Source organism: Kryptolebias marmoratus, linkage group LG1 (genome assembly GCF_001649575.2).
Source record: "Kryptolebias marmoratus isolate JLee-2015 linkage group LG1, ASM164957v2, whole genome shotgun sequence".
Classification (NCBI taxonomy): Eukaryota; Metazoa; Chordata; class Actinopteri; order Cyprinodontiformes; family Rivulidae; genus Kryptolebias; species Kryptolebias marmoratus.
This window is the reverse complement of record NC_051430.1, coordinates 6,993,165-7,018,778: the sequence shown is the minus strand read 5'-3', so window position 1 is coordinate 7,018,778 and position 25,614 is coordinate 6,993,165. Positions and strand designations below refer to the sequence as shown.

Below are 25,614 nucleotides of genomic sequence, written 5' to 3'. Positions count from 1 at the left end.
TGATGGCCTTGAAGTTCAATTTTAGTATTATCTAACCTCATCACCTTCTTCCAAGTGTTTGAGGAATACATTGCAAATTGTCCTTAGTTTTGTCTTCAAACTGTCTGTTTCCATTCACCCTTACATGAAGTTACCTTTGGTCTTTGGTTGCTTTTCTGATTCATGCCCTCCTTGCCTGGTCTAAAAGTTTTTAACTGTTTGACAGATTAGGATAACTTAACATTAAAAATGCCCACAGGTGATTATTTAATAAATTACAAGTGACTTCTGAAGGTTTTAAAGGGGGTCTATACATATACCATTTCATTTTTTTAAATAATTATGGAAAATGTTTTTCCCTGTTTGACTACATTAACCTGAAGTATTTTGTATCATTATTTTTTTAAACCTATAATTAAATTAAAGTGAATTCCCTGTCATAAGGCAGCAATAAAGTAATAGTATAAAGAGGGTCTTAAATACTTTTTTTAACTTACTGTACCCTTGCCCCATGTGCAGGAGGTTCAATTTAAATCACAAAAAAATGTTGTCTTGTAAATGTCTGCTAAATATAAGTAGCCTGTGTCGCTGCCCCTTTAAAAATGTAGTCAAAACAAGCGTGGGGCAGCCGGCTGAGCGGAAGTGGTTTCGGTTCGGTCTCTACCAACACTACTGTATTAGAAATGATAGCTTCTGCATTTTTAAACTTGATTTACTACAGCTAAATGTGTTTTATGTGTCATTAGAAATAATTTATATGTTATTGCTTTAACCCTATTATACTCCCCAAACTAAACGGAGGATAGCGAGCTAGCCAGCCTGTTAGCTAGCTTCATTTCAAGCAGCCATGCCGCCCTACTCTGAAGTGCGGAAAAGCAACCACTTCTACTACTTCATCAAATTCACCCTAAATGTCTACTCGATGCTCTTCTCGGTGAGTATGAAGTGCGGCTTATGATGACTGCATCCTCTGCAAGTTCGTTTGGGCTCCAACAGTGTCCGCTCATTGTTCCAATGTCGAACCAATCGGTAGCATCAGCGAAGCATCTCTCCAAACCTCATAGAAGACACTTTGGTTTTAGCTTTGCAATTTACTTCCAGCCTGTAGATATTTTACAAATCGTATATTTATCATTCTACCGACTATATACAATTTGATCTTCAATTCGGCATCCGTCCCCATATAAAAATATGACTCTTTTGGTTATAAATTTAATTTATCTCAGTGAGTCACCGATCAAAGCATCAGCATCTACCGTTACCCACTGTCGTACAGTCAGACTGGATTTAGCTGAGATTTGATGTAAACCACTGTTCCTATAGATGCCGTTTTGACTTTAAGTCTATAATGATGAGAAACTGATGAATAATTATAGTCACAAAAAATGTAAATATGAATTTGTGCAACGTAATGTAATGTTGCTATGTTTTGAATTAGAGTTTGGTATAGAATTCTGTGGATACTATATAGCTAGCTAATAAATGGTGGTCAGTTTAGAATATGAATTTTCTTAAAATTCCTAGCATGTTTTATGTTTTAATCTATTGTTAATGTGCGAAGAGTGTGATGCCTATGAGAATAACATTTTGTCGACATATTTGTGGTTGTATTTGACACTGAAACAATACAAAGCAATCTGTGGCCAACAAACAACACGGTGGTGCGGGGCGTTGGATGCTCTTAAAGGGATGATGTGGGTGAGTCTGCCGACAGAAAACAAGCTTGCTCAAATAGCCTTCTTTCTCATAATAATATAATAATAACAATTTAATACCAATCCTGATTATATTGTTATCACTAATTTTGGGTTGCTTAATGCTGCCAGTTTAAACATTATTAAAACTTCAGACTACACCGTCATTTAATTTCAGTTTGAAATTGTAAAGATGTCCTCAGAATGTTTTGGGGTAAAAAATACTTTGGAAGATCTGACTACAGTGGCCAACAGGTGCAAACACGCAGCAAACTCCAAAACACACAAACACAAAAAAAAACAACAAATGCAACAGAAAAACACTTTGAAAGAAAAATGCATCAATCCCAGAAAATAGACAGAAGCAGAAACATACAACCAGCAAAACGAACGCAAAGAAAAGATTCTGCAAATACCAAATGTTAAAAAAAAAACAACCAAAAACCAAAGCACCAGCAAATGAGAAACACTGCAAACTCACTTCACAAAATGAAAGTGCACCAAACCACTAGGGGGACTCGATGTTGGATATTCCCGCTCAGAGGTGTCTTCCTGGCCTTGGATCCGGTGCTGGCAGTGAGGTTTCAGTCACCCCACCTCCTTGTGCTCCCTCTTCCTAAACACAGTCGTTCACTTAGGGAACCACAATGAATTGTTAACGTTGAATTGTTTCATTAGCCTTGAACTAATAAGACACAGCCACCTAATGAAACAATTCAACATTAATTTTTTATCACCTGGTCTCAAGACATGGAAGCTATTGGAAAAAGAACTATTAATTTTGCATAAAAATATTACCAAAAATATAAAATGCTTCAAAATCAGATACAATTAGGTGTCTTGCTTGTCCAATCTAGTGAAACAATTCAACATTAACTATTAGTCAGAAGTTCACATGGCATGGAGGTTATTTAATTTCTGTTTTTCAAGTGTGATTGGTTTGGTAATTAGATGATGGTCCCTAAACGAACCACCATGTTTAGAAGGAGGGGGCACACAAAGGTGGGCTGACCGACATCTCACTGCAGCATTCATGTGTTTGCAACGCGTTTGCACCAGTCGGCCACAGTATCTGACACATCCCAGTTAGTAAAAACTTGTTTTTCATTAACAACTACTTTTTTGAGTGTTTTAATACTTTTATCACCCATATTTAGGATTTTCTACATGTTTAGGGCCACCTGGTAGTTCTTATAAAAGTCAAAATTCTGACCATATTTTAGATGAAACAGACTGTGGTTATTTGATATGACGCTGTTATCAATTTGAAGACGTTAATGCGTTTTTTAGGCCATGCCAGTAGAAAACAAAGATTAGTCATCCTCAATTACAAACCCCTTCTATTGTTTTTAAATAAATAAATAACACCTTTTACAAGCACTATAAGATATTACAGTGAAGCAGGAGTAGCTTGATTTTTATTAACACTCCAGAGTACTTTTCTTGCAATTCACCTCTCCCTGTTCCTCCTATGATTTAGGACGCTGTGGCCTTACTCAGCTCAACACACAAACTTGCCTTTGGCCCAGAGCTAGCTGTGTAGACCTAATTAAAGCTATTTTTGCTGTGGGGATGTTACATTTGCTTAATTCTATTTAAGTGGGTTTCTGCTGACAGGAACTAACCCCCAGGTGTCTAGTGGGATTTTATCCAGCCTCTTCCATTGGTATTATAATAATGTATATTTTGGGATTTTTGTAAATGTTTGTTTCAGTCATACTTGTTATTGCCAACACTCAAGTTAATAGTTTTGTGTAATATTGATTTAGAGAACCTGTGTCTATGTGTGCAGTACATTGTCAGACCATAGCACTATTTGTCTGGTAGTGTTGGGTGGTCCTGCAGTTTCAAGACATTGAAAAATATCAACAGTAATTGCTTTGAGTCCTGTTTTTATACAACTCTGCTGTGAATTAAAACTACACCGTGTGTGTACGCATATAAGTTTAAATTGTGATAAGTTTGTATATGACAAGGATAGTTGTGGGACACGCCACCAAAAATAACCAGAACCACAGCTCACTGGATATAGATATTGTAGAGAGTTTGTGATCTACAAAAATGGCAGAATTACTTCTGTGTGCACTATAAGCACATTTACACAATCAGATTGGGTTATTAGCTGAAAGTTTGCAGGCCACTGTCACCTTTACAGACCTGAAAAGGCCAATATACTAGTAGGCAAAAAATATAACCTTTTAGATGTGATGGGTTGATTCTGTAGTGTTACTGTAACTTTATGAACCTTTAACCCTCCTGAAGCCGTCATAACTGAAGAGAAGCCCTTGTAACTTTGGATCCATTTGACCTAAAGGCCTAGGGAGGGTTAAAAGTAACCTTTAGCAATGACATGTTGGCTCTAGGAGGTGTCTGTATTTGAAACACTTAAAATGCCCCACATTGACTTCCACGGACGGACCACCAACACAATGGTCGCATAGCGAGATCGCTCATGGTCGAACCGGAGTAATTAGAGAAATTCCCCAAGAGAACTTAAGTGAATAAACCATTATAACAATTTAAAAAGGGGATAATATCGCACCATAATTCTGAGCAATAAACGTCGACCGAAATCTGATGGAAGAGAGAGACGGGACGCAGCAACAGGTAGCAGCTAGTGGGCCGAAGCTAACAGGTGACGAGGCGCAGCGTCTAAAAATGACCGACACTGAACTGATCTTGTGAGAACTAAAAGGCTTCCGCCAAGAAAATAAGGAACAATTTGAAACGATAAAAGAAGAAATTGCGAAAGTGAACACCAGAATGGAAGAGGTGGAAGGACGGATGGAGAAAGCAGAAGAAAGGATCTTAAACATTGAGGAAGTAGCCACGGCGATACTAAAGCTACATGCTAAGATAGAGGACAAACTGCTAGACCTGGAGAGCCGATCCAGACGTGAGAATATAAGGGTGTATGGGGTACCGGAGGGATCCGAGAAGCAATCGACAATGATTTCATTAGTCGAAACCTTACTCCATCAAGGTCTCAAGACCTTTTTTGAAGGCTGAACTTCTAACATCTTGAATAACTCAGTCATTAGAGATAAATTAAAACGTGAAATTAAATTATATTTAGAAAATAACAATAATGAGGAAACCACTCCTCCTATAATTTGGGATGCATTAAAAGCAGTGAATAGGAGCAAAATTATATCCATATCCTCATATGAGAAGAGAACCAGAGGGGAAAAACTCCAGGAATTAGAAGAGGATTTGAAAGGACTACAGAAAGAACATGCAAAGACCCCCAAAGATGACAACATCAAACATAAGATTATAAAACTAAAAAAAGAAATAGATACGATAAATAGTCAAGAAGTTCAAAAAAAGCTTATTTTTGTAAGACAATAATATTATGAGGCAGATGGAAAATCCCTGAAACTTTTATCATATAGGTTAAGAAAACAACAAGCCTGCAGAATTATACACAAAATAAGAAACAATGTAACAAAAGAAATAGAAACTAATCCGGAAAAATCAAAAACTGCTTTAAAAATACTATGAAACACTATATTCCCAAACACAGACAAGCAGCGACAACCAGATCGATGCCTTTCGGGAAAAAATCAACCTTCCAAAAATCACTGATGAACAAAACAAGAAATTATTATCTAAAATTACAAAAGAGGAAATTCAATCAACAATCAAGAGACCTAAAGGAGGGAAATCTCCGGGAACAGATGGATTCACTACAGATTGGTACAAAATTATGCAAGACCAACTAATTCCAACATTAGAGAAAACGTTCAACTGGGTCTTAGAGAATAAAGAGATTTCCCCCTCATGGCAAGAGGCAATGATCTCAGTCATGCCTAAAGAAGGGAAAGACAAATTGGAATGTGGGAATTATCGTCCTGTAAGCCTTCTAAATGATTATAAACTTTTCACCTCTATATTATCTAAAAGAATAGAAGTGATATTACCAGTTTTAATACACCAAGACCAGACTGGCTTTGTCAGACAAAGACAGACCCAAGACAACATTAGAAAAAACATTACACATCATGAGAGAAGTCACTCAGCAAAAACTTGAGACATTGTTATTAAGTCTAGATGCAGAAAAAGCATTTGATTCGGTAGGGTGGTCCTTTTTATATAGTTCTTTCAAAATTTGGACTTCACACAACTATAATTGATACATTCAAATGGTTATATAATAAACCAACAGACAGAATTTAAAATCAATGGAGATTTGACCAATTCATTCATTTTAGAAAGAGGAACGAGACAGGGATGTTGCGCGTCTCCGCTCCTCTTCGCCTTGTTTATCGAGCCCGTGAGTCAAATGATCAGGCAGAAGTCAGATATAAAAGGGGTTACAATGATATCTGGGGAACAAAAACTGTCCTTGTTCGCTGATGACTTATTGATAAGTATAACACAACCCACACAGACAATCCCAAGACTGATGAGACTGCTAGAAGAGTTTAGATTAATCTCTGGTTATAAGATCAATATAAACAAAACCCAAGTGTTAACATTTAACTACGATCCACCACCTTCAATTAAAACTGTGTACAACTGGAACTGGGATGCCGAGTCCATCAAATATTTGGGGGTTTCACTACCTAGAGACTACTCGAGACTGTTTGATATAAATTACGACCCACTAAACTTGAAAATAAAGTCAGATTTAAATAAATGGAATGTTATTCCTTTTTTCAGTTTAAGCTCCCGGATAGATTCCATCAGGATGAATATCCTACCACAGCTGCTGTACTTATTTCAGTGTTTACCAGCCAGAATTCCACCTAAACAATTTTTTGAATTGGATAGATTAATAGCAAGGTACTTGTGGCAGGGTAAAAAGGCCAGAATTAAATTTAGAACTTTGCAATTAAATAAAGAAAAGTGTGGGATGGGCCTCCCCTGTTTACAGATATACTACTATGCAGCCCAGCTGAGACCTTTAGTCTGCCTATGTTCACCATCATACACCGCAGCATGGAAGGAAATAAAAGGCATGACAATAAAAGGAATCCCAATAACAGCCCTACTTAGCGATCATAAATTACAGGAAAACAGCAGATCCCAGAAGACTCTATAACAGGTAGCTTCTTCAAATCCTGGCAGGAAATGGTTAAAATCTGCGAAGTAGGAGATGCATCTTAAATTATGAGGTGGTGTGCCTATGATACGGACTTTGCACCAAATAGAATTGATAACAGATTCAAGATATGGAGCACAAAAGGGCTAACTACCTATTATTTATTTGTTCACAAAGGGGAATTTCAGAGTTTTGAAACCCTACAGAAAGATCAAGGACTGGAAAAAGATGACTTCTTTAGGTACCTGCAGGTGAGACATTATCTTAATAAGAACTTTAAAGAGGTGACGAGAAAAGGCGAACCAAACTTCATGGAGGTATTTCTATCATTAATTAAACCTAGACCAAACAGCAAAATTATCTCAGAATTATATAAGGCCACACAACTATCTAAACGCGAGAATACAGAATATATAAAAAGAAAATGGGAAAAGGAGATAAAGGTAATAATCTCACAAGAAGGGTGGGAGGAAATATGCCAATTGCAATGGGCCTTGAGTGGATCAAACTCATGGAGGGAATTCTGCTAGAAAAATATTGCACAGTTTTTTATTACACCCATTCAGAGACGACATCAAAGAAATGGAGACACCTGCTGGAGACTTTGAGAGTCTGAAGGTGCTAACCACTTCCATGTTTTTTGGGACTGTCAGGTAATAAGAATTGGGAATAGAATTCACAAACATATCGAAAATGTATTAAATATAAACATTCCATTTAAATGTGAAACATTGTACTTAGGCAACCTACAGTTGGACACATGGACTAACAAAGACAAGGAACTGCTGGCTATATTACTGGCAGCCAGTAAAAAAGCTATCACTAGGAAGTGGCTAAAACCAGACCCACCTACTATCGACGAATGGATTGAAATTGTTTACCAGATTTATGTGTGTGTATATATATATATATATATATATATATAACCAAAAATATAAAATGCATATTAATAACATTCATATTAAAGGAGTAAAAGTAATTAAATATATACCATATTTTACTCCCTGCTAACCTTACTTCATCAATTTCATGCAAATACTGTGTGAGATTGATGGGTGGAGGGGCCGGGGTATACTGTATCTGTTTCAGCTTTAAATGGAGTTAGAGTGAATTGCTTCTGTCTACAAATGATAATCACTGGCAGCTTAACGGCATGGGTGCGTTCATTAGTTAAATAGAAACATGAATGTGACAGGTGCTGGTTCATTTGTACTCTTCACCACTTCATACTTTGGCAGTTTTACTCACCTTGTGTCCAGACTTTCATGGGTACAAAAATGAGCTGCCTATCAATGTTCCTGCTATGATAGCCAACAATTTAAGTTAATCTTAGCATTCAGCATTTTTTATGGAGCACTCAAGTGAAACTCAAAGTGCTGAACAAAGCAAAACCAAAACATACCTAATTTAACCTAATTTAAAATGAGATTCAATAAAGATTAGAGGGTTAATATACTCATGAGATGAATTTGGAAATGAATAAATAAACACTGTCATATGAAAAGTAGCATTCTTTTAATGAATGCATATTCCCTGCTTTTTCATGTTAAAAAGTGATTTAAAAATACAAACAAAAGGTTTAAAAGTACATAAAGAAGCAATTTGAAACACTTATAACACAGTTAAGCAAAAACAAGACTGCATACAATACTAAATATAAGCTCTCTAAAATAGTTACATTTTGTACTCTAGTTTAAATGTAGATTGCATCTATGTCCCAAACAAGAAGTTGATTTCAGAGCAGAGGAACCTGAAAACTAAAAGCTCTGTCTTTTAATTCTTACTCTGGACATTTTAAAAAACAACAACTAAACCAGGATCTGAGTGGAGGGTTCTTTTTGGGGTGATAAGGAATAAGGAAGTCTTATAAACAGAATGGTGCCAGACCATAAAGAGGTTTATAGGTAATAAAAAGATTTAAATTCAATTCTGAACTTTACAGCCAGGAAGTGTAATGATGCTAAAATGGGACAAATTGTGGTCGCTATTCGCAGCTTCAGTCAGAAATCTTGCTGCAGCATTTTGCATCGTCTGGAAGACTTTAAGGGAATTATTAGGATAAGCAGGTGAAATACATTGTGATAGATAATTTTGCAGGTTACTAATGGACCAGTATTTGGTATCACTTAGGTTTGATTTTAAAGATGTATTCAGATGAAAGAAAGCAGAGACTAGTTTAATACTGGTTCAGAGGAATAGCTTTTTTTTTTCAGAGTGGGGCACGAGTTGTCTCTGTATGAACAGAAGCTGCAGAACATTTCAGGATCTCAGCCTCCAGCAAGAATCTGCATGGATGGGAAGAGAGTTTTTATTACTTGCTGCATCTGCTAAGTGTGATTTGGGCATCCCAGCTACAGATGATCTCCAGGGTGTGATAGTGTAGCTGCCCAGTCAGCCGCAGGCAGGACTACAGCATCATCCGATGGTCGGGGATCTCATTTGGCAAAGTTTGAAAAAGTTCCAGACGAGACTGAAGTGGCTCCAAACTCCAAGGGCTCTGATGACTCTTAGGGTTCTGAGCCCTGCTAACCACATTAGACCAGGACAAAGGCATCAGAAAGCTATTCATATTAATTTTAACATTAATTTTTTTTAGTTTGTAACTAACAAAGCAAATTTTAAATCAATAAACTTCCTGCTTTTGTCCTGTTGCTGAGAGTGAGAAAAAAATGGGGGAGCAAAACCACAAGTTTGCTCCATCACGTTAGAAAACAGGGGAGCAGCTGCTCCACCTGCTTCACTTTTTGTTTTTTGATTTTCAATCTTTGTTTATTTATTTTTCCCAATCTCTATGCAGAGATGTTTTAAATCCCATAAAGATCATGTACAGATCACAAAGGGGTAGATGGAAAATACCTGCAGTGCATTTTTTCTTTCTTTTAAAACATACATCAGAGCAAATTTGTTGGCATAGATTTGTTTGTGTGTGTGTGTGTGTTGTTTTTATGGCCTATTCCAAATAGTATGTCTTTAAAGTGAAGTTTTCAGTGGTGTTGTTCTTATTTTGATTGACACCTTTTCCTGTTACCTCACAGCTCGTGGGTCTCTGCGTCCTGTGTGTGGGGGTGTATGCAGAAGTTGAAAGGCAAAAGAATCGAACCTTGGAAGGTCTTTTCCTGGCTCCCGCCGTGGTGCTCATCCTGCTGGGCCTGGTGATGTTCACTGTGTCGGTGGTGGGAATGGTTGGATCCCTCAGGGACAACAAGACCCTGCTGCACATGGTGGGATTTCTGAAGAGGGGGGCGGGGGGACTCATATCTGCAGAGTTTATTTGCTGTGTTCATTTACTCAGAGGGTAGAGGGAACCGGTGCAACTGTTTAACTGCTTTGATCATTTGGCTTCTTGACAAATGTTCAGAATTTTACACTGATTGGGTTATTAATTTATTTACAAAATCCAATCAACATGTTCAACTTTTATGTGGGTATACTTGTGTATAATTACGTAAATTACTACAACGTTAAATTTCACAAAATAAATTTTGTCTTCAATGCACAACAGCACAATCCATAAAACATTAATACTACTGAACAGTTAATGTCCTTTTTTCTCCTCTCATGCAAAGGCACAGCTGTTGGTTTTGTTAATAACTGAGAAAGACCTCAAAAGGAGCAGAGATACATTGTTGTGGTTGCTATGCAACCATCTCATTAGGTATGGCTAAATTAAATAAAATGGGAAAAAGCAAATTAAAGTTTGAAACAGAAAAGTCAGTGATGTCTGTGTGTTTTTGAGAAAAAAGATAAGAAATTCAATATATCAATAAAGTTCTGAAAGTTAGTAAATATTCATTATGTTTAGAACGTTCCATTAATAATTGCTGTTTTATCTCATTGCTTTCAGTAGGTTTCAAACCAGCAGCTTTCAGTTTTTCATAATTTCCATACCAAGATTTGGAGAAATGGCACAGATGCTCGGCACATTTCTCAAGCTGTTCAGACCTAAACACAGCCGCAGAAGAAGTGCAGAATTGAAAATGTATAATAAATGAAACATTTGACTTGCCACATACTGTTTGGCCAAGTCATTCAGTTTCCTTGTGCTAACTGGGAACAACCAGCAAATCTTTTTCAGGTCAGGGGCTTCACCATCATAAGAGCAGTTTTGCAGTTTAGGAACATGTCATGAATTTGACATCAGCTTCTCTTACAGCCTTTCTCCATAGATATTGAGTAATGAAGTATAAGCACTTTTCTTTGTGTGTTTGTTTTCTGTATGAATGTGTTTTCTTTCTCCTTCCACAGTTCCTTTGTGTTCTTTGTGTATTGCTGCTGCTCCAGGCAATTGCTCTCGCTGCGGCTCTCATCTTTGAGAAGAAGGTAATTCTTTTCCTTCACTCCGTAACTTTCTTTGTAATCCACCCAATGATATGATCGGTTATAGTCGGGTCACAAAGATGTTATCATATTTTCTGACTGGCATCAACTGTGCTATGCCGCCTCTACACACACGCGCGTACACTTTCCGCTGTCTCTGCCTTGTCTCTGTCACCACACTTCCTCCCTCCCCTCCTTCACTACCTGTTTAGCAGGCCTTAGTACTGTTAGTTAGTTAGTCTCTTGGTACCTTTAGCTTATCATTATCATGTTTTAGTTTAGTTATTTTAGCATTTTTCATTTTGGCTGTTAGCGGGCCTTTTTGGTACTATTAGATAGTCTTGTGTACCTTTAGTTTAGCATTATCATGTTTATCCTAGCATTTTTTGTATTGGCTGTTTAGCGGGCCTTTGGTACTATAAGTTAGCCATGCTGTACCTTTAGTTTTAGCATTATCATGTTTCAGTTTATATTAGCTTATTTAGCCTTCCTGTACATTTAGTTTAGTTTATCTTAGCTCATATTTTAGATTTTGTTAGATTGTTAGATTCCTAATTGTTGTTTAGTTCAGCTTTAACTTTATCATGATTTCATTTAGATTATCATAGCTACTATTTTGACTGTCTTAGCTCATGTTTAGATATGTTTAGTTTCATGATTGTATTTAGATTATCTTATATTTCATTTAGATTATACATGATTGATGTTTTTACTTCTGTATCTCTATATTTGATTATGTTTCTATGATCTTTCATCTGTATTTGATTATGTATCTGATTGTTGTTTCTGTGTTGTAAAGCACTTTGAATCACCTTGTTGTGGAAAAGTGCTATATAAATAAATTTCACTTCACTTCACTATGCTTAAAACAAAGACCTCCCTCACTTCTGTTTCTGTTTTTTTTTTCTGTTTTATGTAGACTTCAGTGTTGTTTCAGAGCACCATACGAGAAGGAATTAAACACTACTATGATGATCTTGATTTCAAAAACATCCTGGACTATGTGCAACAAAAGGTAGTAGTATTTTTCTTTTTCTTTTTCTTTACTGAAGCACATTGACTTATTGGATTGTAGGGTTGGTGCTTTATTGTCACTGAAGTTATCCAACAAGACTAGTACAGGGTTTATTGGTCATTTTTGACGTGTTGGTCTTGATAGTGCACTGACGGTCAGCTGCCTGATCTGTGAAGAACAGCTGACTAAATGTGATCACTCCTAATGGTTTACAGTCATGACAAGAACAAAGTCCGCTCTCTTTTATTTCCTGGAGTTTACGTCTCAGAATGTAATAAAAGTCATCTGGTCACCAGGTTTGAAAGTTGTTCAAATCTATGCTCAAGTGAATAAAAGCAGACAACAGATTAAATAAATAAATCAGAAAACTCTGTGTGTTTAAAAAATAAATTAATAAAGAAACTAAACCCACCCCATAATTCAGTAGCTTGTAGAACTACCTTTACCAGCATAACTTAAAGTAGTCATTCTCATTCTAAATTTATCATTCTTTCACATGGTTGTGGAGGACCTACTCTTGTAGGCCCACTCTTCTTTACATTATTACTTCAGTTCATTGAGGTTTGCAGACATTTGTTTCTGCTCAGCTCTCTGAAGGTCCCACCACAGCATTTCAGTCAGGTTTAGGTTCTGGACTCTGAATGGACCATTCCAGCACCTTGATTCTTTTCTTCTTCAGTCATTCTGTTGTAGATCAGCTGCTGTGTTTGGGATCATTGTTCTGTTTCATCATGACCCAGTTTGGTCCAAGCTTCAGCTGTCAGATAGATGGGCTCACATTTGACTCCAGAGTCCTTTGGTCTACAGAGGAGTTCATGGTTGACCCAAACCATCACATCTCCACCACCATGCTGACAGCTGGCTTGAAGTGATATGCTGATATGCTTTGTGTGGCTTTCTCCAAATGTGGTGCCCTTTGGGTAAACATCTCTAATGTGGTCTCATCAGTCCAAAGGATTTTGTTCCTGATGTCTTGTGGTTCAGATAAAACTTTGCAAACCTCAGCAGTGCTTCCATGTTCTTTTTAGAGAGAAGAGGCTTTCTACCGACAACCCTTTCAAACAAGCCAAACTTATTCATTCTTGGGTTTAATTAATTTTACAACCTGGTAAAGACCAGATTGTTTTATTATGTCCTGATTCAAGATACCTTAGAATTAAAATAGGGTGACCTTTTTCCCCTGTGACTGTATATAACAATATACTTTATTAATGTTATTTATTAAATGGTAACAACAAATATAGAACTAGATGAGTGATAATTTATTGTGTGGGTTTCACCTTTTAAAAAATGAAGACTAATTAAGAGAAATTCTGTTTATTGTAAATTACCAATTAAGAAAAGCTGATGTAATCATTTTTTTTTACAGCCACAATTACTAGATTTTAGGATTTTAATGAACGTTAACACTGAATTAATTTCTAAGTTAAACGGTTTATAAAATATTGGTATTTGGCACAATACATTCTCCTCTGTCGAGTCAGTTATGATGGGAACATGTTTCCTCTGTTTTGAGGTGTAGATTTAGTATTACTTCCTGATAGTCCATATTTTACACTCAAACTCTTAGAAGACTCTCAGAAGACCTACTGCAGCCACTTTCTGTATGTGTGGCTTTCCTTGCTGGATGTTGAGGGGACCACATCCAAGCAGTAATTTATCGTTACCGTTTCATGCATCAGCCCTCAACAAACTCTTTTACAGTGGCTGCACCTAACAAGAGAAGGGCTCGAACATTTATTAGTTTTGATAGCCTGTAAACATAATGTGGGAGTTGTTCTAGTCAAAAGTGTCACCATCTAAGGATGCTGGCTGTATTTTGAAATTGCTGAGTATTTATAAACCAAACTGAGACGAGAATATGGCAAAGTTCAACTGAGAGAGATCACCAATGATGAAACATCATTTTTGATAGGAAATATTGATCAGAGGGGTTACCAAGAGGTGCTAAGTGAGTTGCCTCAAATGTTTATTTCGTTTTGGTTGATGCTGGCATTGATTGCTGTGGTGTTTGTTAGTTAAAGTGATTTAAATCAATCAAATCACATAAATATATACTTTTTAAAATATGCTGTTTTTAAATTGTTTAGAAAACAGCTGATTCTCCCCTTATTTTTACTGAAGGACTGGTTTTATTTCTCCTTTCCTCCGTAAAGAGGTTGTTTTATCTTTCAGTGCTGCTCTGTCTGCACTTTTGAGGAAAGCTGTGAGCAGAATGTCACAGAAAAGTGGAGGCTCATGGCAGAGCTGCTGCACTTTGTCATGTTTAACCGGGAAAAGAGACATCTGCACACACCCCTTTGTCGCAATGAACAGCAATTTTTAGATTAAAGAGTGGACAGATTGACCCATTGAGAGGGGATGGGGACAACTGTCCAATTCTTCTCACCACAGGGACTGAGACCCAGTAGAGCTGGCTTTGCAAGCAGAGGCAGTCTAACACGGGGCCTGTCTGTGACTTGTATTACATTAATAAGTGATTAACTCCTCCAGTCTAATTTTAATTTTAGCTACCAAATTTAAATTTTCCTGGCAAATTTTGTTGTGTGCTGGCAGAGACTGAGTCTCACAGCAGACTGTTTAATAGATAAAGCAGCAAAGAAATGAAGAAATTGGTTTGAAATGTCTTTCCTTGATCTCTTTTATCATACAGATTTCTCTTTAAGACTTAGGCAAACAAAAGAAAAAAAAGTTCAGCTGTATTTGATCTAATTTATTTATCTGTCACACATTGTCAAAGTTAAAAATACATGGAAAGATATCCCAGAGTGTTAATGTTGTCAATCCTTGTGAATTAAAACAAAAAACATGCTTCCTTTCATTAAGGTTTTTTTTTTTTTCATCTATTCGATAAATATATATATCAGTAAATCATGTTCTTTTGCTTGTGGTTGTCCTTTTTTCTGTCATTGGACAGCCAGCTTGGTGCCTGGTAAAACAGCATGCAGCTTAGATCCTGCTGTCAGAGAGATGAAAAGGTTCTTGGAGATTCTTTATTGTTAAGAAAAGGTCTCCACAGGTTAGAACCTCAGCTGTATTTCCTTTTGTGATGTGCTTCAGAAGAACAGCCTGTAACTGGCTGTCAGAAATTCGAGCTCGTACTTTGAACTGCAGACCGCAGTGGCTTTTGTGTGGGATCAGGGTTTTTGGTTGTGATCTGTTTGTCCTGCTGCGGGGTGATAGTGTGTCATGGCAGGTGGGCTGTGTAAATGGGCAGCTTGGGGATTGAGGTTCGGCTCGATTCTGCAGAAACATTAATCTCATTGTGTTGTGGGTCATTTGAAGGAATCTAATGACCCTCTGTTTTACTATATTACTTGGTTTCTGATGTCATGTTTTTGTTTTTTCAGTTCTCCTGTTGTGGAGGGGATGAATATAAAGACTGGGGTGTCAATCAGTACCATTTTTGCAACGGTACCGGTCCACTAGCCTGTGGGGTTCCATATACCTGTTGTGTTCGACACAAGGTGAGTGCTGGTGACGCACATACTCTGATAAACTTCAAACATCACTACTAGCAGATTATTCTTTTTAGGAGTAGTTTGAAGACTTTGATTCTTTTCTTTTTGGTTCAGTTTAAAGGAATAAAATTATTTGGCTCCTTTCAGTCTGGTCAGATCTTCACACACTGACTTTAGATCTTATCTAGTAAATAAAGTCAGAGTTTAAACCTTTACCTGATGCTACAGTTTGACTCTAATTGTTTTGAACATGGAAAAACAATAATTTCCTACTGAACATTAGTCACAGATGGAGGTGATTTTCTAGTACATTAAAAATAGAAATCCCTGAAATCAATATGCATCAAGATTAAGACTCAATTAAACCTAATTATAATCATTAAAAAAATAATTTAGCTTATCGCAGCTCTTACAGATTCAAAGGTTGTAAGCATGTTAGTAATATGGTGAAAATGTCAGTGTATTCATTCTTTAAATCAGACAGGGGTGGCTTTGATTAGCTTGATTATTTTTCTGGTAATTAGGACCCCTCTGATTTAAAATTCTAATGCTTTAAATAAATGACATTTGCCTCATTGTTTTGTTTTTAACAGCGTTTCATTTTTGACAATTTTTTTTATATGACTTGTGAATAACTCAACATTATTTGCATATATCTAGGAAATTTTAAACATAATGATAAAAGTTTATTTTAAAAAAATTAACATGAAAGTTTTGGGTTACCATATTTTCTGCACCATAGGGCGCACTGGATTATAAGGCGCACTGTAGATGAATGGTCCATTTTTGAACTTTTGTCATATATAAGGCGAACCGGACTATAAGGCGCATTAAGGGAAACAAAACAGCCCCGTCTTTTTGGAGAATACTGCACCGATGTAAAGGCCCTCATATACTCGGGCGTACTTCACTCCACGGAGGTCCGTGTGTTCTCAATCACAGACATCAGTTATGATGTCTATGGACTCAACGCGACATCCGCCAGGCACGTCCACGCAAAGATCAATTTTTATGACTGCATACGCGTACTCAGTGTTGCACAATAAACTGCCTGGCGAGAAACGGTGTTCACATTGAACTGTTTTGTTTGCGACACCAACTGCTCTCAGGTGAGAAGTGGCACCAGCGCACAGCGTGACTGCTGCTCTCTGTGCAGCACTGACAGGTGTGGCTGCCCTGGTGGTGAAGAAACGGGGCTAAAGGCACCTTCTTTTCTTTTGTTTTTTTTAAAGCTAAGAGGCAAGCAACCTCTTCCTCCTCGTCCGGTGATGCCATGACTGAAATTTGTCACAGGAGAAGTTTAGGCAATCTATACGCTCAAGTATGAAGTCTCAACTGTCCTCGGACAGTACGCACGGAGACTGCGCGGCTTACGGACTACGCACAGTACAACTGAGTTTGTGGGGGCCTAATCTGCAAGCAGTGCGGCTTTGTAGTTTACCAAAGTCGTACTAAAACATTACAACTTCTTACATATATAAGGTGCTTCGGATTATAAGGCGCATTGTTGTTTTGAGAAAACTGAAGGTTTTTAAGTGCGCCTCATAGTCCGGTAAATACGGTAAACATTGATGCCCGAGGGAAAGCACCAAAAGCATTGTATTGTGAAAAGACAGGGTTTTTTTGCTCACTACGTCCGGTACAAACAAAGAATCATTACTTCAACAGTTACTATTTCTACAGAGGAACGCCTCCTTGTGTTGCGGGGGCGGGAGGGGATGCAAGTTTCGGTTGCGCTACCGAAACTTGGCGCCATTGTGGAGACAACGGAAGCGCTATGGACAACATTGGCCCTGTGTTGTTGCCGTTTTTTAAACTTATGGGGATTCTCCTGAGACTTCAGGAAGAGAGGTGCAGTGGAAGAAATGAATGCTCTGGATGCCGCGATTGTTGCGTGGAGTAGGACAGCTGTTATCCGCCGGAGATTTCAGGCTTTACAGCGCCTTCAGCTGAGGGACAGATGACATAAATGTTGCAGGGTAAGCTAAGGCTGTTGTCTACCTTTTGTTTTCTTCACTCTTTATGCTTGCATCTGGCCACACCCACGACCAATGAGTGCACGAAAGCAGGGCCGGCCCGGCTGGCCCTACTCCGAAGCAGGGACCAAAAAAGCAGGGCCGGCCTAAAAAAAAATCCCGGTGGAAACGCTCGCAAAGCAAGCTGAGTAGAGTGGAGCCGGGACCTTCAGAGCAGGTGGAAAAGGGGCATGATTTGTGATTTGTGTCAGGTTGCTTTGATTTAATTTAATTTTTCATGGACCAAATAAAATGAGCATGTGGGCTGGATATGGCCTGCAGGCCACCACTTGTTAATCATCGCTTAAAATTACTGTCTCCCACAGCTGCAGCTATAAATATAAGTGAAGGATTTTCACTGGGGTTTCAGAGCCTCAAATCAAATCCGTAAATTTGGAGTTATTTTGTGCTCTGTTGTTCCTACAAAGGAGAGGACTCATTTTTTCCACGCAACCAGAGGAAAAAGACAAAACAGTTTTTGTTTTCAATAAAAACAGATCAACTGTCACTTAATCCTGTGATCGGTCTGCTGCTTTTTTGGAAGTGAGCACTCCCACTTAGGATTAGAGTTAACCCACTCTCCACACTGTGTAGCATGTGGCCCCACTAATCACCAAAGAAACAGTTTGTGTAACACAAAATTAAGTTTGAGTCATATAATGTCAACCATTAATTCCACCTTTTAGTGTTGAAGGGCTGGAATAAAAAAATATGGAGTGGTCACACTGAAAGTTGAAGAATTCGCCTGTCTGCAAGCTGATTTAGAACGGTAAAAATAAATCTGGAAGAAAGATCACGGACTAAAAGTTTTGGATGGGGTGGGGGGGGACCACATGTTTCAAAGGCCTCAAAATGTCAGCACTATAATGTCAACTGTTGTATTAAATGAATGTTTTTCTATTTGCCCAAAGAGTACGCATTCAGACCCTTTCAGAAAAAAATAATTACCATTTTGAAAGACTGTCACATTGACCTGAACCTACTGCTTAAAGCCATCTTGTTGGTTTATTTCATATCCTGCTGATACATAGCTGACATCCAGAACCTGTCCACTGGGACAGACATGCCTTCTACTTTATCAGATCAAGAAGAGACCCTCGATATCTACACGATAAAACCATAATTGACTGCATGATGGAAGTGTATTGCCTGGCTAATGGGAGACATGCTTCTATTTAAAAGTATATAGCCTCTAAGAGATTTCTCTTTGTGAATAAAAATGTTAGCCCCTAAAGGCTCTCTGTATCCTACATAGGCTCTCAATCATTGCTGTCCCTGGAGGCCTGATAATGTCTCTGGAATCAGTGGAGCTGCACCAGAGAAATTACTGACACAATCCTCTGGTCCTGTCTTTACACACGCACACACACAGATACACACACATTAGATGTAGAATTGATTAGAAAGGCTGAACATTTCTGCTTTTATGAGTTCTTAGCTCCAGCCATTTTTTCAGGTTTTCACTTGAACTGGCAGGAGACAGGTACAGATCCTTAGGAAGATCATTACTATCACATACTATATATCTCTATATTGCTGTCTCAAGTTGTCACGTTGCACTTAAGTTCTTGTTTCTGACCTTTTATCTCGGCTCCTCACACAGGCCGGAGAGGTTATAAACACTCTTTGTGGCTACAACACCCTGAATGAACAGGTAAGTGTATCAAAACAAACACTGTTTATTGGCATCAATTTCTCCCAGCGGATAACTTTTTTAATCTAAATGAAAATTAGAAAATGAAAGCTTAATTATCTATAACAGTCTTCATTAGTCCTGAAGCTTCAGTATGAGTACTGGTCACTTCTGACATTAACATGCAGTCTGGTTGATTCAGTGACAAGTGGACAGCTCTGATTACGACTTTTCACATCCGCTATTGACTTGCATCTGGAGGGATGAGATCTCAGTTACCTGCTCCACATGCACACATACACACACCAACAAACATCATACAGTGGGCTGTCAGATCAGCAACAAACAGCGTGACAGCAGCTTTGCTGATGTTTCTAAAAACAATTACAGCAGCCAGCCATGTGAACTGTAGGCTTTTTTGATTCTGACATTAACACTGTTCAGAGACATTTCAGTCACATTTTTGTGGAGTTACTTATACAACTTTTGATAAGCTTAATTACCTTTGACAAAATAAAGGATTGAAGGTTTTTAACCCTTAGGGCCTAAAGATTTTCGTCAGTAAAATGGTGTGCTGCAGCATTCAGATGTTCTGTTTATACCTGTGAACCAAACATCAGCTCTGCATTTAATTAGTTGATTACAGTTCGACATAACGCTGCTCAGACTGTTGTCCTGTTATTAACACAACACATATAGCTTACAGTGACTACTGTGGGTCCAATCAGCTTTTAAAACAATCAGAACAAACCTTAAACTAAAGGGAAATTTGCTATAGTGTATCCTGGTTTTCCACTGATTGGTAGAATTTTTAATTTTTATTTTTTAACCCTAAGGACATCTAGGTAATAACTCTAGTTTTAGTGCCAGGTCTGGATTGAGAAGATTTGAAAACACTTTCACATGACGCACTAAAGGACAGTGTCAATGTCGATTTTATTTCTATAGCATGTAAGCTAAAGTGCTTTACAGTTCAGTCAAACAAAAAAGATAGACAACAATTAAAGCAAATAAATACAAAAAATATTAAAAGAACAAGTAAAGCTACAATAAAATACAGAACTTCACCATAAAACCATCAGCTCTAATTGCATCTCAACCTCTTCCTGAATCAATGCCAAAGTAAAAAGATGAGTTTTAAGCATAGATTTAAAGTCTCAACAGTCCCAGCGGTCCGTATATGAAGAGGTAAATTGTTCCACAGATTTAAGGCTACAGCAAAAGCCCATCACCTCTTTATTTTAGTTTGGCTTTTGGAGCATCTTAGAGAAACTGATTGAATGACCGGTGAGCTCCTACTGGAGTGTAGATGTTGTGATAAGATTAGTTTTCCAGAGGAGTAAAGGCTTTTATTTACCTCCATAAAAGTAGCTGGGTCCGTGAAACCTTAGGTTATGCCACTTATGTGGATCAATACACCCATGATTTTAGAGTACCTAATATCATACAATATCTGCACTATCAGAGTTAAGATATTAAAGTATTGATAATTATTTATTCAATATTTTAATAGTTGTTTAAGCGGATTTACAAATAACTACTGTCGTCTGATTTTTTTTTTTGTGTGTGGGTATACAATTGTGTGTATTCTCCAGTATCATATTATACAGACTTCAAATTAAATATTTTAGGCTGAAATTGAAATAATTTATACTTTATACTGCAGTTTTGGTGTTGTAGAAATTTACTGAGTTTTTGTATTTTTTGAGAGATCAGGCTCAGTGGGCGTTGAGTTAAAATTTAAAACTTAAACTTTTTCCTCGTTTTCTCCCTCTGCTCTGTCCATCAGCGTGAAACCCTGCATGAGGTGATTCATGTGCGAGGCTGCATTCATGCAGTGAACCTCTGGATGAGTGACAACATTGGAATAACTATTGCACTCTGCTGTGCCATTGGGCTGCCGCAGGTAATTGAAAACTCAAGGCACCAACTTGCTGACACTGAACTGTTTGAAACTATCTTTTGAAACTAAATGCTGTTCTCCACCAGAGGTGGTTTATTACAACCCCATCATTACATTCTGTGAAAGATTTATGATTGCCATTTTTTTAAAGAATGTGATTTTTACATTTTCATGAACTGTCTTGAGACACTCAAGTTATAAAAGTTGATACGTTTTAGCAAAACATGGCTATTTCTGGAAGTTTGGGAACCTGTCTACTTGTTGAGTAATAATTAGTTTCCTGTTCAAGTATAAATGCTACTGCTGCAGAACTTATTGTAGCTTATAAGAGCAGAAAAACTATGATTAAAGAAACCCCCCCCAAAAAAAAGAAAAATAGTTTCTTTAGTCCCAATGTTTTCTGTAGATAAACCCAACTTATTATTTGTAACCACTTACTTGCCATTTTTTTAATTATTTTTTTAAACACTGAGGCCCACATTTACAAAAATGCAATATACAAACCTTTTGCTCTAACTTTTACACACATTGTCTGCTCCCTCCCAGAGTCATATTCACAAAGCAAAAATTGCTAATGATAGGCTGGCACAAACAAGTTCAGCGGATGTGAGCAATTTGTTGTCTTTTTTTCTCGCTGCACAATCCAAATATGACTGTCTGCTACAAACACAGCAGGTACAAAAGGTAGAGACAAAAAATGTTTTCTAACATTGAGCTTCAAGTCTTAATGCATGAAGAACAGATTCAAAACTGCACGATCAACATCTCACTGTGTCAGAGAGAAATCATGTTTGGGATGTCTTGAGATGGGGCGGCAGTGGCTCAGGAAGTAGGGGTTCATCCTGTAACCGGAGGGTTGCCGGTTCCCGCTCCATCTGTCTCAGCTGTTGTGTCCTTGGGCAAGACACTTCACCTGCCTTGCCTACTGGTGGTGGTCAGAGGGTTCGGTGGCACTGGTGTAATGGTAACCTTACTTCAGTGTATCTCACCACCATCAGTGGATGAATGTGTGAATGACTGATTTTAGTGTAAAGCGCTTTGGTGTCCCTTGACTAGATGAAGCGCTATACAAGTGCAAGTAAGCCATGTCTTTTCCAAATAAAAAAATGACATTTTGTGTTTTCTTGACCCTAATTGGCTCCTTGTATTTTCAGTTAATAAATTAAAAAAATATATGTAATTGATTTGCACCCCAGAATAAGGAGTACTTCATGCACCTCTTCTCCACGAGTAGAGTTAGAACCCCCCTCCCCCCAAAATCCTTAGCATGACTGCTCTGGGCTAAAGGCTGATGATTATCCTGCAAGATAACTTTGGCTTGTCTTTGTTAACCTTTGGATAAGAAGCACTATTTGTTGAAATGTTCTGGGAAGGCAGCAGATTGCTCTTCTTTTCTTTCTTCTCCTGAGACACAATTACCACCTGCTCCTAGGAGACGGTAAATATTTCATCCTGAATGTGTTAGTTTCATCCAACAGTTTTTCCCATATTCTATTTTTCTCTCCAACTGCTTTTGTTTCTCATTAGTGAATAGTAATTTACTCACTGTTGGTCAACATGAAAAAGAAGTTCTTTGATTATTTATTTTTAGCCTGTCGGTTTTAGAAATGTCTCAAACCAGTTCTTTAAGTTTATCATCAGGCTCATCTTAGTGAATTTTGTCAGGAGAGAAAGCACAGCTTAGCAATGCTCTGGATAGAAATCATTTTCTTTTTCAAAAAATGTCACTGCTGTTAACTTTAGCTTGTCCCGACTGATCCTGATAGGTGCTAATTGTCTGATTAATGTAGTTACAGCTCAGATTTACCTGACGTTTGACAACCTTTTAGCTCTCAAACTATCCCCTGAAACTTGTATTTTGTGAGTACTTTACTTGAATACTTGCACAGGTTTGTTGAAGCTGAAGCTGTGGAATATTTTCCAGCTCTTTTGGAGTAATGATGGTTGAGTGATGAGCTGATGGTTGTAATTATTAGCTGGTTGAAAAAATTACAGAATGGCAAGTGATTTTTAACAGTTTGTAGACTTAATTATTTTGTAAAACACAACAAATTTGAAGAATCTTCAGTTTTATTAATAGAAGCACAGCTTCTGTGACTCCACAGAGCAGCAGGAAGCGTTTATATTAACAAGCTCTCTCCCTCCCTCATCTCCTGCTGCAGCTGCTGGGCATCGTCCTGAGCTGCGTCTTCTGGAACCTGCTGGTGGACATGAGCAAGTCGGCTGACATGGTGGACTTCAAGCTGAAGAAGTCTGAGTTTGAGTACAGCGAGCTGGACCTGGCCGGCGCCGGCTGGTGCCTGTGCCTGCCGAGGGACGGTGGCTACCTGCCAGTCCCTGCATCCGAGCCTGAGCTGGACCCCATTGACATTCACTTGGAGAAGCTGAAGAAGCAGCCGCCGCGCACTCACTCCCAGCTCAGAGAACTGCAGCAGTCCAGATCGGCCAGCGGCTTGGACGAGGTCGACATTGGCCGGAAGCAGAAAAGGGAACACTGAGTGGGCTTTTTCACCCTGTCATGCCTTTTTGGGGGTTTTTGCCTTTTGTTTTTTTATTTTTTTATTTCTGTATTTGAAATAATTTCAATGGTTTAGGTTGTGTTGCACTACTCTAATGGATCAAAATGAATGGTCAGCTGAAGGGATCAGAAATACATTGTGGCACTTTGAGTTTGTTTACAACAAAAGTTAAACGAAAACCTTTTTTTGGAAGCCTTTTGATTTTTAAACTTGATTTTATTTTATTTATTTTGTCTTGTTTGTCACTATTATTTCATTTGTTTTAGCCTTGACTGAGCTAAGTCTCATGTGCTAAAGCTTACCTCAGGCTATTTTGAGAATAGCCCAGCAGTCAGAGGACAGTCATTTTTGGGTTTTTAATTCATGCTTGATTTTCATTGTAAGAGAACTAGAATTAGCCAAGTATGTTTTGAGTGTATCGTCTGTGACGGATTTATACGGTTTGTGTAATGTTGTTTTTTTGGTTTTTTTATTATTATTATTTTCATTTTGTGCAATCACTGTACATTGTAAGACTGATAGCTGTAAAATAACATGGGATGCATGTTTTGTACTCTATAAAAAATAATTTTAAAGAAAAAAAGCTGAGCCTACTTAAAAGGCTTTTTCATTTCAATACTGTTTCTATTCTTTCCATCTTTCAAAATGACTAAAGGCATTATCCCTGTGACAACCCTGTCAAAGACAAATCTGACAGTTTTTGTATCAGTTACATTGTTTTGAGCTTCCCGAGCTCTTGCCTTGTATCTGCACAACTGTTCTTGTCAATAAAGCTGAATTTGTCTACTGTTTTTATTCATTTATTTATTTATGTATCAAAGGATTTTTGCCAGTCTTGCTTTTTTTTTTTTAAGCCTGTCATTATTAGCATTTCTACAATCATTTGATAAGGGTTTGTTTATCAGAAATCCAGTTTTGTTTTGTTTTTTTTAAAAAGGCCATCACACAAACAAAAACAAGACTAAAGGAGTTTTTTAATATCAGAGAATTTCACATTTGAAAATTATTTCAATGCATTTATTGGCCCACAGCCTGCTTTTTCCTGAAACATGACAAGTTTTATCATCCATGCTGACAGGGTCCACTGGATCCTCTCTGTGGTCTGATGTGTGCAGACAGACTTGTGTGACCAACCTCACATCTTTCTAACTTGTCATATCTCCTACATAAAACACTGAAGACGCGTAAAAATGAGGTGTGTGACGCCCGGATGCTTCTGCCATATAAAGTACAGATATTTTGAATAATTAACTTATAGTTTCCACACAGCAGTCATTTTTTGCAGCTACTTTCTAGTTCATATGTTTCTGTCTGCTTGTTTTACTAAGAGTGAGTCAGGGAGTGACTGACAGGTGTGCGGTTTCCATGGTGACCATAAATAAGCAACTGGCAGCAGCTTGAACATTTCTTTTGATCTTGGTTCTCTTTACACTTCTTATACAGTTTATACATCAAAACATTGTTATTTTGATATCCCAAATGAAATCCCTGATTGCTTTTAGGCTTTAGAGAAGAAAGTTGAGGGATGTTGGAATTTTGTGCATTAAAGACATTGGCACCTTGCAAAATTTCTTTAGAAATTTACTAGTTATACACTCTAAAAAGAAAAAAGTTGATCCAACTTAATTGAATTACTTCTGTAGGTAACAAGTAATTCAATTAAGTTGGATCAACTTAATTTTTTTAGTTTGTTTAACTTGACAAATGTAGGTCAGTCCAACTCAATTTATTTACTTTAGTTCATATAAAATTTTTTAATCCATCTTACTTAAATTTATAGAAAGTCAACTCAAAAATTTAAGTTGTTCCAACTTAAAAAACAAAACTACCCCAAAGTCGTTTATACTTATTTTGTACTTATAATAATGCTTAAATATAAGTCACTTTTAAAGTATGTTTTAGCTTTTAAAATAGCAGTAAAATTCCTTTACACTTCTGAAAAATTCAACGTGGTTATAATAAATCTAAATTGCACATAGAAAATTTTATATTTTATTGTGAAATCACAAACTCAGATTTTTCACAACATAT

The 25,614-nt window shown here is 37.5% G+C and overlaps 1 protein-coding gene across 2 annotated transcripts; it reads left to right on the top strand.

Moving 5' to 3' along the window:
* The first annotated feature begins 599 nt into the window (after positions 1-599).
* zgc:110329 (uncharacterized protein LOC550500 homolog) lies at positions 600-24,374 on the top strand. 2 transcript variants are annotated; one of them, XM_017433989.3, is made up of 8 exons: positions 600-913; positions 9,756-9,941; positions 10,966-11,040; positions 11,957-12,052; positions 15,403-15,519; positions 19,132-19,182; positions 20,951-21,067; positions 23,227-24,374. In XM_017433989.3, exons 1-8 carry the CDS (start codon positions 827-829, stop codon positions 23,560-23,562), a joined length of 1,065 nt encoding a protein of 354 aa, XP_017289478.1. In that variant the 5' UTR covers positions 600-826; the 3' UTR covers positions 23,563-24,374. The 2 variants fall into 2 exon arrangements, with proteins under 2 accessions (XP_017289478.1, XP_037834466.1); XM_037978538.1 differs by lacking the exon at positions 600-913 and adding an exon at positions 1,578-1,677.
* The last annotated feature ends 1,240 nt before the right edge of the window (positions 24,375-25,614 follow it).